The sequence below is a fragment of the Emys orbicularis genome, chromosome 3 (assembly GCF_028017835.1).
Source record: "Emys orbicularis isolate rEmyOrb1 chromosome 3, rEmyOrb1.hap1, whole genome shotgun sequence".
In the NCBI taxonomy this organism is placed as follows: Eukaryota; Metazoa; Chordata; order Testudines; family Emydidae; genus Emys; species Emys orbicularis.
In genome coordinates this window covers 175964694-175977687 of record NC_088685.1, presented here as the reverse complement: position 1 = coordinate 175977687, position 12994 = coordinate 175964694, and the positions used below count along the sequence as shown (strand labels likewise).

The 12994-nt window shown below is 39.3% G+C and overlaps 1 protein-coding gene across 2 annotated transcripts in view; it reads right to left on the bottom strand.

Annotated features, from left to right (window-relative positions):
• MTA3 (metastasis associated 1 family member 3) overlaps positions 1 to 12994 on the bottom strand; it is a 150937-nt gene that overhangs the window by 60617 nt on the left and 77326 nt on the right. For both annotated transcript variants that reach the window (XM_065400884.1, XM_065400885.1), the window contains one exon: positions 6479 to 6581. In XM_065400884.1, coding sequence (XP_065256956.1) covers positions 6479 to 6581 — 103 coding nt within the window. The remainder of the gene's footprint in view (positions 1 to 6478; positions 6582 to 12994) is intronic.

Genomic DNA, 12994 nt, shown 5'->3' with positions numbered 1-12994 from the left:
TGGGGTAGTAGTTGGAGGAACCAGGGGTCAGAGGTGAGGGTTTTTTTCTATATCTGTGACAGGGGAGAAGGAAGAAAGAGCTGTAGGAAGGGAAGGGGAAGTTCATGTCATATTTTGTCAATTTTCTCTCCCAGAGTTCCCCTACCAATCTGGGATTTTATAATCAGGTTTTCCTATTTTTAAAGTGGCTTCCTCTTCCCTGTTGCTGTGTGAATGGCCAACAAAATAAAAGGAGAGACTCACTATTAAGAGGAAACAATGAAATTGATTACAAAAGTGCTGTCAAATGCAAAATCATTTCTCAAATCTTTTTGTTATAGTAATTGTACCTGCTACTTGGAAAACAATTGTAGATGAAAAAAATTCAGGGAGAAGTGTGATTTCCAAGTTAACAGCCTTGCTTTAAAAAAAAAAAAAAAAAGTTATAATGGTTTAGGTTCCTCACGCCACAAAAGCTGAGTGGCCACGTGAGTCTCATGGGGCTGATGATGTCATGAATAGCTCGTCTTTCATGTTCGAGAGGCGCCACTATACAATTAAGCCAAGAGGAAAAAATAGTGGATGACAGGAAAAAATAAAGTAAACGGAGAAAAAAAAATCAAAATTTAATTTAATTGGGCCCCTGGGCAATTGTAGTTATTCCAAATACAGTTTTCTTTCCCTCCCTCCAGTCACTTCTACTACAGCACAATATTTAGAAGCTAACATTCACACAAGAATCAGAGATTAACTCTAGGGTCTCCAAGTTTTCAATTTGTGTACAGCACTAGCTAACACTGGTCCTTGCTTTACCGGTTCTCAAAAACTGGTGGTTAATAAAAACTAGGTCAGATTTGAGGAGAATGAGGTTAAAAAAAAAAAAAGGCAAGGTGATAACAGAATGATGCAATTTTAAGGCAATTTTAAGGTTCATGTGTTACCAACATTAGCTGGATTCACTATGGGTGTACAACAATCATTTTTAACCCAGGTGGTTTGCAAGGTATTAAAATCCTAAAATGATCACTAGCCCCTCAGACAGCACTGGTGTTTTGGCATGGGCCCAGAATTTTATATAGCAAGTTCTGGATCTCAGATCAGTATAATTGGTCCCCGTTTTGCCTCAGGAATTTTAGTCTCATCAGTCCAGGTGAGATGGAGTTCATGACCTGCTCTGTTCCGAGTTTTTATTTCTCAGAGCGCTCAATCCTTCCCCCTCCTCTCTCCAGAGGCTTGAGGTAAAGATTAACTGCATTCTTCTACAACCATCTTGATAGGTTTAGTTAAAACTAGGCTTGGAAGGATTATATATTTTTATTGGTAAATGTTGATTTCACTGTACACAAACAGATGATAAAATATTTCCATTGATAATCAGGATTTACAGATAGGCAAAGTAAGAAAAATGCTGCCTGAGAACGTATTAGAGTTTGATTTAAGGATATTTATTATGTATATTTTGACATGTGATGTTGACAATTTGTGTTTTAACGGTTATAAAGCTTTAACTCTCTGAATTTCAACCTCTACTGTCATTATTTAATTATTGTCTGACCCTCGCATAATTTCCTGGAACTGTGAAAATTTACATTGATAAAAATTGGAGAAAAAAATGCTTAAAAGCTCATACTTTTGCATAATGGTGATAATTTAAATGGATTAAAAAAAAGCTTAAAAAGAAACACTGATTTATCTGTAGCAATTATACAAAAATAAAAATCGAATTCTGTCAAGCCCAGTTAAAACATGTCATCTTTCAGGCCTATACAAGGTTGTCTGAGAGCTCACAGTAGTTCTCAAAATACATTTATACATGTACGAAACAGACCCCAGGCCCAGCCTTTAGGCCAAAGGATCTAAGCATAGTTATGGGGTTCAACCCACCTTAGCTTCTTAGACAGTGCCCAGTCATTAAGGAAGTGTTTGTTCTTTTGTTTGCCTTATTATGTCAATACCCCCATTTCCCAAGAGTCACAAATGAACCTATCTATAGAAGGGCATCTTTTATCTTTGCCTATACAACCAGTCTATAAGCAGCCAGTTAAGATCCATGCTCCTTTCCTTAATTCCAGGGAGTTTCAATTTATTTAAGTCTTAGAATACTTTTTAATGCAGACATATGCTACCAGCACAATGATAATTAAAGTTGGACAAAGGCCCCAGAGATTTTCAACTATTGGATAGAGCAGAATGTGACATGCTGAGTATATTAATAAAATGTTGCTTTTCCAGAAGATTAATTTTTCTTGTCATTTCTAAAGCAAATAATTGTAGGTACAGAGCTGTGCTTCATTACTCCCACTTCCTGACACTTTTTTCAACCTCAAAAGTTTAAAGTGCTAGGGAAATGACTGCTGAACAGAAGGAAAGTTGTCCACTGTTATTCTTCGCCGGGAAGAGGAATGGGCTGGGGTCTTTGGAACAAAGAAAAGCGAAGTATTATATGGAATATCTGATACATATCACTTTGCAGTCTCAGCAGTTTTGCTAGGAAAATGAATAGGGGACATATGGTAAATCTGAATCACTTTCATTTAAAGAGGGGGGAAAATCTGAAAAATGGAAATGGCTTAAATTCATAAGACATCACTTAAAACACTATTATGGCCCCACCCTCTTCTCTAATTTCAATGAAAAGGAGGAAAGAATCTCTGCAATAGATGTTACAATGAAGGAAGGAAGGAATTAAATTTAGGCAATGGGTCAAATTCTGTAGGGGAGGTGCACAAAGAGGGTGTAAATTCAGTCTACGTATGCAAATTAGTCATTTTTTAGCCAAGATGATATCCAGCACTGTAAAATCTACAAAGACAGACCAGCGATAATGTCAGGTACAGTGGGTGGGCAGAAGAAACAGAATTACTGATAGATTATAGAACTTGCAGTGAACCCATTTCTCTTATTTCCAAACCATGTGGCTGTCACTAGGTACTCTTACTCATCCTTATGACAAACACCTTCTTGTTTTGGGGGACACTGGATTGGTCCTCACAATCTTCCCCCCTAGAGAATCCCCCACAGTTATACAATTTTACCCCGCATCTCTGCCAATAGTTTAATTTCCTCGTCAATTCCTCTGATTTTCCCTATCTGAATAGAATCCAAAACTATATCAGTATTAATTGTACTGAACAGGCAATTTTCTAAACAACAACATTGGGAGTCACGTGTATTCCTATTGACTATATTCAGCAGAAAACCCACATACACTACAGAAGTATGTATATTTTAATTACCCTGCAAGAACAGAGCTCTGGCTATGTTCAATAGTAGCAATTACCACCACTACTTAACCGCACATTTTAAATATTTTACTTCATTATATTTTACTGAATATATGGATTTCTTTTTTGAAGATGATAAATGGAATGTTCATAGTTGATGAAGCAACACTTGATCTCTCATCGTAAGACAAATCCATACAGTTGGCATTATATCTCCTTTTAGAAGGTGAAAAATTCCATTTTCTCTTGTTTAGTTTTGTTTCTTGTCTGAGGTAGAAGTGTCTAAGAACAAAATGCAGAAGGTAGGTGGAAAGGATGCAGAAGGAAAGAAGAGAACTAAAGTAAATAGAATACTGGTACGTAATTTTCCACTCTTTCCCCATTCTAACTTTTAAATGGATGTAACAAATAATAAGAAAACACAGATGAGGTGAATTTGCCTTATGGGAAACAGAACTAAGCAATGGTAAGTATGAAATTTTCATTTAACGGGAATTGGAGAATAGAGTTGAGGCAGAGAGCTACTAAAATACCGATGCTGCATAAAGAGTACCTTAACTAATCTTCAAAACGCACTTTTAGTTGGAGATGAGAAAGAGGAGACTACAAATGGCTGGACCGATCACATGGCTGAGAGAATGGCTCTCTTGAAAGATTGACCAATCCTTGCTGGATGAAGGGAGAAAGACTCATAAATCCTGGGGGTCCTTGGTGACTTGCAGTTTTACTGCACCCCAAAATATATTTACAAAAGTGGAATGTACCAAAAAGGCAAATGTATAAAAAAAAAAACTAGAACTCTTAATATGCAAGGGATGAAATCTAAACGGAACTACCACAAAGTGAAAGTGAATAGATCTGATCATATAAGTCAGCCCTGTGGTTCTCAACCTTTGTCCATACTGGAACCCCCATTCCCATTTTGCTGGGATTTAGTCAGGATCTCTGTACCATTTATGAGTATAGGAAATGCAAGGTATCCATGACCCCCAAGTTGAGAACCTCTGGGCTAGCCTATCAGAGACAGGGGAAATTAAAAGCTCCAGCATCTGAAAACGTAATGTAATGTAATTGAAACTGACTCCAGCTTATGGTAAAGCAAAGGAAAATCTTCTACTGCTTATTACTGTGTGCACTATAGGACAGAGAAAGGTATCTCTCTAGGGAACTAATGTGCTCCCCTGAGATGAGCTCTGCTAACAGAGGAAATTGTCAGTGAGACAGCAATCTTCTCCTGTGGGGAAATACTCAAGCTGACTCACTGCTATTAATTGGCACTCGCACATCTAGTCTCTTTTAACTGGAAAGATGATCTTCTAAAGAAAATCAGAAGAAAATCTCTTCGGCTCAGACAAAGATCAAATGTCTAAATGCTAAAGCAGAGAAGACTTCCCTAATAGTCAGGGGGAATCCATTTCCCATTGGGAGACCAATGGAGATAGCAGCCTAAAAGACCTTAAATAGATGAGAAAAACTGGCATCCCCAAAAGACACCCCCACCACAATGGAAACCTTCCACACAGGGACTTATCAACTCCTAAGTGAATGGGGTCAAGTTCTGACCCAGCAACTCTGTAATCTCCCAAGAAGTGCACGAGGTGCAGGGAAGTACAGTAGCATGCCCTTCTGAAGTTGCTCAGACTCCGCCTTGCATCTCTTCAGCTTCCCCAAGGGGGTCTGCTCAGCGGAGATAAGGCAGCATGATCTTCTGAAGGGATTCAGCTTCAAACTTCCATCTCTCCAGCTTGCTAGTGGATCTACTTGCTGGCAAGAGCAATATGCTGCTGTGCAAGCAAGAAGCAATACAGGGAGGAGAGATGTGTCAAAGGAACAGTACACATTTACTGATCAGAGGAGGACTGATCCTAGATGAGCTAGCACCTGAGATCAGAGGGAGGTGTGACCCACAAGCCCATTTCCCTACATGACACAGGCTATGGAATTGAAAGCAGAGCTTCTCTCTGCCTTCCTCTCCCTCTGATTTTCCTTCTCCAGACACATGTTGTCCAGAAAGAAGATAAGAAAGAACAAGAGCTGGGAAGAAGATAAATTAAGGTTCTTAGACTAAAAAGATGTAAGGCTGCAGTCTGCTTTCAGAATAGAGAAGCAAAATTACTGAGAGGGAAGAAGGCAGGCTGGTGCCTTTACACTAGCATTGACAGGTAGTCCTCTGCTTCCTTCGTTTGTAGTAGGTGGAGCAATAAGGTTTACTGTAAGCATTTATTATAGGACAGGGAAAAGAGACTGTATGAGGGTAATGGTTTTACTCTTTCAATGGAAAACATCACTGTTTTTGAAAGAGTAGAAGTTTCAGAAATCTATCTAAAAATGTTTGAAAAAGGGCATATCTGAACTTCAGCAGGGCTCTGTCACAGGCCTCCGAGGATATGTCTACACTGCACCTGGGAGAGAGCCTCCTAGACCAAGCAGAAAGACATGCGCTAGCTCTGCTTGAACTAACATGCTAAAATAGGAGTGTGGACGTGGCGACTCAGGCTGGCCACCTCAGTATGAACCCAGGAGATCAGGTGAGTTTGTACTCTGACGGCTATCCTGTGCTGCTGCCCCTGCCATAACATTCACAGTGCTATTTTTAGCACTGTAATTCAAATACAGCCTCTGTACTCAGCCTGAGAGGCACACTCCCAGCTGCAGTGTAGACATATCCTAAAAGTATGCTAGTTTATGATATTACCCAACCAGAGTTTTTCCCTAATGAAGAGTAGGACATAGTAATGAATTATTGTGGTATACTTCAAAATCTTCTGCTATTCACTGAAAATAATTGCAGTGTATGTGACAGTTGGATTACATGCAAATGTCACGAGTTCTTCAGTCATTCCATTGGTTTACATTTGCTTGAATTATAATCTTAATCTTTGTTACATTCAGCAATTTCAAATACTACAGTACCAGACTAAAAAGGTAGTGCTGAAATCCTGCTTCATTTATTCTGAGGAGAAAGTGGAGTTGGAAAAGAATATCAACATTAAAATTTTAAGAAGGGGCTTATGCCCTCCAGCGAACTCTGCCAAGATCTGCAAAAGTATGAAGTCTGGAAGAAATTCAGAAATATATTCCTTTCCTATATAATTTACTTTAAAATAGATATGCATCATGTTCCATTCTAATGGTTTTCTCTTACCTAACTGCAAGATAAACATAGAACGTTAAACAAGTTGTGGAACAACAGATAGGGGAATAAGCAGTCAATGGTCTACAGGGTTTATAGGAGGAAAAAGTATTTTTCTGGGATTAGAGGATTTCAGGCTTACCGTGCTACAACTAAAAACTGGTCAATCTGACGATCAGTAAGGGGGCTATCTGGATCCCATACTTTTACTTCCAGCTTTGCCTGCTCTCTGTCATCTAATTCTCCTGTCAAAAAGGTAAATGGGATAAAACACGTATTTACAAGGTTGCTCTTTGTGCACTTCTTAAACCATGCTTAAATAATATACTGTACTTTAAATATAATAAGAGTTAATTAAATCAGCAGTTACCATTTAAAATTTAATATTGCAATATCACAAAGAAAGGTCTAGCCTAAAATTAGCATTTTAACTTGCATAGAGAAAGTATCAACACAAAGTATAGAATCAAAGAAGCTTAATAAAACTTGATAAGAGTTGGAACTATGGTTCCACTGTCCATTGTATTTTTTAAAATTGCTTCCCAACCACAGCAAAAATTAATGTTACACTCAAACAAATTCAGCAATTAAATGCTATTATGTTATTTTTCTATTTTGAATATGCCTCAAAGTAGAAAATACTGCAGACTACTCTCAGCCCATTGACATGATTTTGGAAAATCTTTATTAAATTATTTCTGGCCCCACTTTTTACTCAGAGCAACCACTTTGTTCATACTATTAAAACAATGACTCTTATTCTCTGTTAACCAGTTATAGTTCTTGCAATTTAATAAATAAGTTGATGGCACACAAAAAGTCATATTAATTTCCCAATTAAACTCATTTGAGTCAAGCATAGCTACAAGCACTATTTTAATATGGCTACTGTGAAAAAATTCTTCTCTTGTATCAAGACTGTAGTTTTGTTAAGTTTTAGTTTCTTCTAGAAAGCATTTTTCATTTTTATTTGCTTGTAATCATTTCTAACTCTATCCTTTTCACTTGAACTCACTTAAAATCCTATCTTCTCTTGTTAATAAACTTGTCTTACTTTAAATCTAAACCATGCCAGTGCTGATTTGTGTTAACGTGATAAACTGTGTATTTTGTCTCTTTAGAGGTGCAAACAAACCTTATTATTTCTCTGAGTGTTCCACAAGAGGCCTGGACACTTCAGGGTTGACAGATCTGGAGAAATTCAGGACTAAGAGTGTGTTGGGGTCACCCCTGCATACGATAACTGGGTGATAGTGACTAGAGTGGGGCTATTGCGTTGTAGGCAGGCTGCTGGGGCAAGAGTGCAGAACCAGGGCGGCACAGCACGCAAACACTCAGGATACTCCATGCTAATCTGCTGGCTGTTGACACCCAGGGTGTGAGCCACAGCAGCAGAACATTTGAGGCACCCAGAGTTATAAAGCAGGTGATGACAACCCCTCACTGGTCTGGACTGCAACCCAGAACGTGACAGCTCTGCATGAGGCTAAAACAATGCCAGCGCTTTCAGACATTTTTCACAATGGGTGCAAGGACAAGCTCAATGTGTCATTTGTACAGCAAAGTAGAGAAGCAAGGGGTAAGCATACTGCTATGGAGAATACAGAGTTAAGCCTAAGCCGTGCCCATCCTACCTCATTCATGGGTTCAAAAGTCCCAAAATGCAGCAGAACCAGGATACTCCACTGCGCAATGGGGAGCCCAATTGTATGGGTGATCTGCATTCTTTGGGGTTGGGGAGGTTATCCATGGTGTGTGGGACTACTTGGAATCCCCGGCCACATGCCATGGATAAACTCTCCTCTCTCCCCCAGAACACACCCATCCAACCAGACTCCCTGTGGTGTGCTTTAACGTGCATGGGCTGGATCCTTTGGTGCTTCCCTGCTTGGGCACATCTTCTCCCCCCCAGTGAACACATGTGCCAAGCCATTTTAATCACTAGGGCCCCTATTACTTACGGTTCACTTTTATGTTATACTCCAAGAATACATTTATGTCCTCAAATATGCCCATTCCATTTGCCTTGACTTCAACAAGAGCTCTGTGGGCATCTGTTTGGGCAGAACAGAACTGGGCTTTAACCCACCACAGTCCTTTACAAAACTGTGCAAAAATATAGAGAACACAAAACTCTCACAAGAAGATTTGAATCTATAAATCTGAATCAAAACCAAAAATCACCAAGATTTACAAGGCATCTGATTGCAAATGTTAACATGCATAGCATCATCAAAAGGTGAAATAACCTGTGTTTTTCAGAGGCTAGAACCAGGCTGCAAACAAAACTATTGTTCTTGGAATTCTACTGCCCTTCCAAAAAGCATATTACGCAGGACATGCTTTGCTAATATGTCCGTTCTCAATTAAAATGAAAATGGTAGCATGGTATTAATCTTACCAAATACACCAGTTATTTGCATCCTACAGTCTGAATCTAACATATCAGGAGCACATTTTACAAGCACGATATATTTCATGTTCTGAGAACAAAAAAGGTAAATGGGCATCCTCTGATAAACAGTCAATAGAGAGTGGTCTGCCTCATGTGATTTTACACATTTTAAGAAAGCTCATTCACATTCAAATGTAAAATCCAGCACTGACAGACATATTGTGGATTTCTAACATTCTCTGGTGGGATTTTGTGTCTGTAAACTTATGAATGGTTATACACTTGTCTATACATTCAAACTTTTCTATTTCTGACAGATATATACTGGGAAACATTATACGTAAGTAATCGAAGAGTACATCATTACAAACTTAACATATTTTTAAAAATATCTTTCATTGTGTTTAACTGAACACCACATCCTGGAAAATCATAGAATCATAGAATATCAGGGTTGGAAGGGACCTCAGGAGGTCATCTAGTACAACGCCCTGCTCAAAGCAGGATCAATTCCTAACTAAATCATCCCAGCCAGGGCTTTGTCAAGCCGGGCCTTAAAAACCTCCAAGGAAGGAGATTCCACCACCTCCCTAGGTAACGCATTCCAGTGCTTCACCACCCTCCTAGTGAAATAGTGTTTCCTAATATCCAACCTAGACCTCCCCCACTGCAACTTGAGACCATTGCTCCTTGTTCTGTCATCTGCCACTACTGAGAACAGCCGAGCTCCATCCTGTTTGGAACCCCCCTTCAGGTAGTTGAAAGCAGCTATCAAATCCCCCCTCATTCTTCTCTTCTGCAGACTAAATAATCCCAGTTCCCTCAGCCTCTCCTCATAAGTCATGTGCTCCAGACCCCAAATCATTTTTGTTGCCCTCCGCTGGACTCTTTCCAATTTTTCCACATCCTTCTTGTAGTGTGGGGCCCAAAACTGGACACAGTACTCCAGGTGAGGCCTCACCAATGTCGAATAAAGGGGAATGATCACGTTCCTCTATCTGCTGGCAATGCCCCTACTTATACAGCCCAAAATGCCGTTAGCCTTCTTGGCAACAAGAGCACACTGTTGACTCATATCCAACTTTTCGTCCACTGTGACCCCTAGGTCCTTTTCTGCAGAACTGCTACCTAGCCATTCGGTCCCTAGTGTGTAGCAGTGCATAGGATTCTTCCGTCCTAAGTGCAGGACTCTGCACTTGTCCTTGTTGAACCTCATCAGGTTTTTTTTGGCCCAATCCTCTAATTTGTCTAGGTCCCTCTGTATCCGATCCCTACCCTCCAGTGTATCTACCACGCCTCCCAGTTTAGTGTCATCTGCAAACTTGCTGAGAGTGCAGTCCACACCATCCTCCAGATCATTAATAAAGATATTAAGCAAAACCGGCCCCAGGATCGACCCTTGGGGCACTCCGCTTGAAACCGGCTGCCAACTAGACATGGCAACAGTATGGAAATGTGAGAAAAAGATATAACATATACTGATATGTGGTATGCCTCTCCATGAAGTGAAAATCATGTCACACTCTGAGTTTCCATCCCAGACATTCCACATCCCAAAAATCCAGCTTTGCAATACATATGCCTCTCACTTCAATGAAAGGGAACAAAACTCTACATCTGTAACTACAAAATGCTGCTTTATATGTTGGCAAAGGTATGTAATCGCAATATTTCTCAGCTTCATGCTATCTGTGATTGTAATAGTTACAAGTAGGAAATGAGAAATGGGACACATATGTACAAACGTACACAATGTAAAAAAAGTGCTAATACAACGATTAAATTCAGGAAATGTAGAAGGGTAAGTTTTTCAACAGCAATGTTACCTCTGCCAAACTGCACATATGAACTCCTTTCCATTCCTCATTTTCTGGTAAGAAGGTAGTATGTTAAGCCAAACATTTATATCAGAAAAAGGGGAAATGAAAATTGAACATACGTGAAGGGAGGCAAAGTTAGAAATAAAAATTCCATTCACTGAACTAACTGGAATAGGAGAGGCCTCCAGCACATAACAAATAATAGAAAACTTTGTAGATCCTTCAAAATGGTCCAGACCAACTTAACGCCGTTACGACCCAGCATTACTCATTCTATATCAATGCAACAAAAAAAACCTCTGCTGGACCATGGAGATGACCCACAGGGCTCTGGCAACTTTCATGTTTTCCATATATGGCATTGTTTCCAAATGTCCTGTTCTCTTTAATTATTTTGTTTTATACATTCTGGTGTGCAAAATGCTGTGGAAAATATGCATTCTGGGGCATCATAAGAGAGCAGAGCTCATAAGTGCAACCTCACTTTTTTTTCTTTGCAATTCATCATAAGCCTACAACAAAGGCATGCAAGCTGGAAAAGAGATAACAGAACCAATTAAACACTTAACTATCCTGCTAAACTTGGTTTTAAAGTACTACCAGCCCTTTGGCACTGCAAGAGCCTAGCAGAGTGAGAGAGCTGTGTAGTAGATTCCCCAAAGAGGAAAATGGATAGCTAAATAAATGGACAAATTAGAGCAACACACAAATGTTGTGAAATCACAGATTAGTATTGTTGCAGATGTTAAGAACTACTGAAAAGTCAAGACAAAGGCTACACAATTTACTTACTGGAGGAAAGAGAGGATGAAAGTACACCACAGGTTTTTTGAGAAATGGCTGCCAGGAGAATTTGGAGTTAATGTGGAAGGTTTCCCCTTGTACGTCGATGGAACATACTGCATAGTAATCAGGAGACAAACTCAGTATGGAAAGAGGAAGGATGAACTGTGGTTTTACTCTTGATGAACTTACATTATAAGAAGAATCATGCCATTTTAAGATAGATATGAATTTTTTAAAAGGTCCTTGAATGGGCCTCCAATCAACAGCAAAGAGAGGGTTTCTTGGACAAAAAAATGGATGCATTCACCCAACGTACCATAAACATAACGTAACTAAAGTATATGCTTTTAATTTTAAACTTTGAATAATCTGAAAACTGTAGAATAACCCAATAAAAATATAACACTGGGTATTAAGTTCTGGGTCCATTTGAGTCAATGGCGAAACTCTCATTGACTTCAGTGGAGCCAGGTTCCTCTGTGGTAGAATCTGATTAAGGGTTACTAGCCCTACACTGTATTGCGTGTCTTTAAATTTGGCAGGGTATCCTATCAAGGGTAAAATTGAATACATATATTTGTTAACAGCTTTTACCTCAGAGACATTTTAATTTGTTTTAACTGGAAGATACACAGGTTGAACAGGACTACCTGGTCAAAGCTTGATGGTATACACTTACATTATTAAGGCTATGTCTACATTGTCAACTGAATGACAAAACTTTTGTCTTTCAGAGATGCTAAAAAAACACACACCCCACCCGAAAGACAAAAGTTTTGCAGAGGACAAGCGCCGGTGTGAACAGCTCTTTGTCACTGGGAGTGGTCTCCTGCCGACAACGCTGACACCGCCTGTCGGGGGTGGAAGTTTTTTGTTGGCAGGAGAGCCAACAAACAGCAACTACACTGCGCGCCTTTTAGTGACATGGCTATAGTGACACAGCCCTGTCACTAAAAGCTGCGTAGTATAGACATAGCCTAAAACTGGAGATTCCTGGACATAAACGGAATTCTAGACTTTATATTTTAGGAGGCATTTGTTCTAAGTTCTGATCTTCCCTCACAAGGGCAGTGTACTAAGGTACTAAAGATTCTGCACTCAGGACTTTATTGTGTCAGGCTCATCCTGAAAACTAGTTTGCTGGATTATATTAATATATGGTTATAAATATGACTGGTGCCTGAATTATTTTCCCATTACCAATGATTCAGTGCCTTATTTCTAACGTTTTTCTTTATTATGCACAAATTATTTTTTAAATGAGAAGTTAAGATCTGTTTTTCTGTTAGTAACTTTAGACAAACAGATGAAAAACTAACTGCCACCACAATACCAACTTTCAAATAGAAGAGTACAAAAAGAAAGGAATGAAGATCAAATGCAGTTGAAGCCTGGATTCCAGTAAGATAAATTAAAGGAAATGAAATAATGCAGTTACTCAACATCAACTCTCTAGACCTCACCTTAGACTGATACAACTGACTATCGCAACAGAATTCTATTCCTGCTAATGCACTGGATCCTGTGTGATGCTATGTACCTCACGCGAGGTACTGAGCACCGCCCACAGGATTGGGGCTTAAGAGGGGCAAGAGACCCTAAAAGTACAGATATGCAGAAAAGACCAACTAAAACAAAGCAAACTTAAATTTCAATC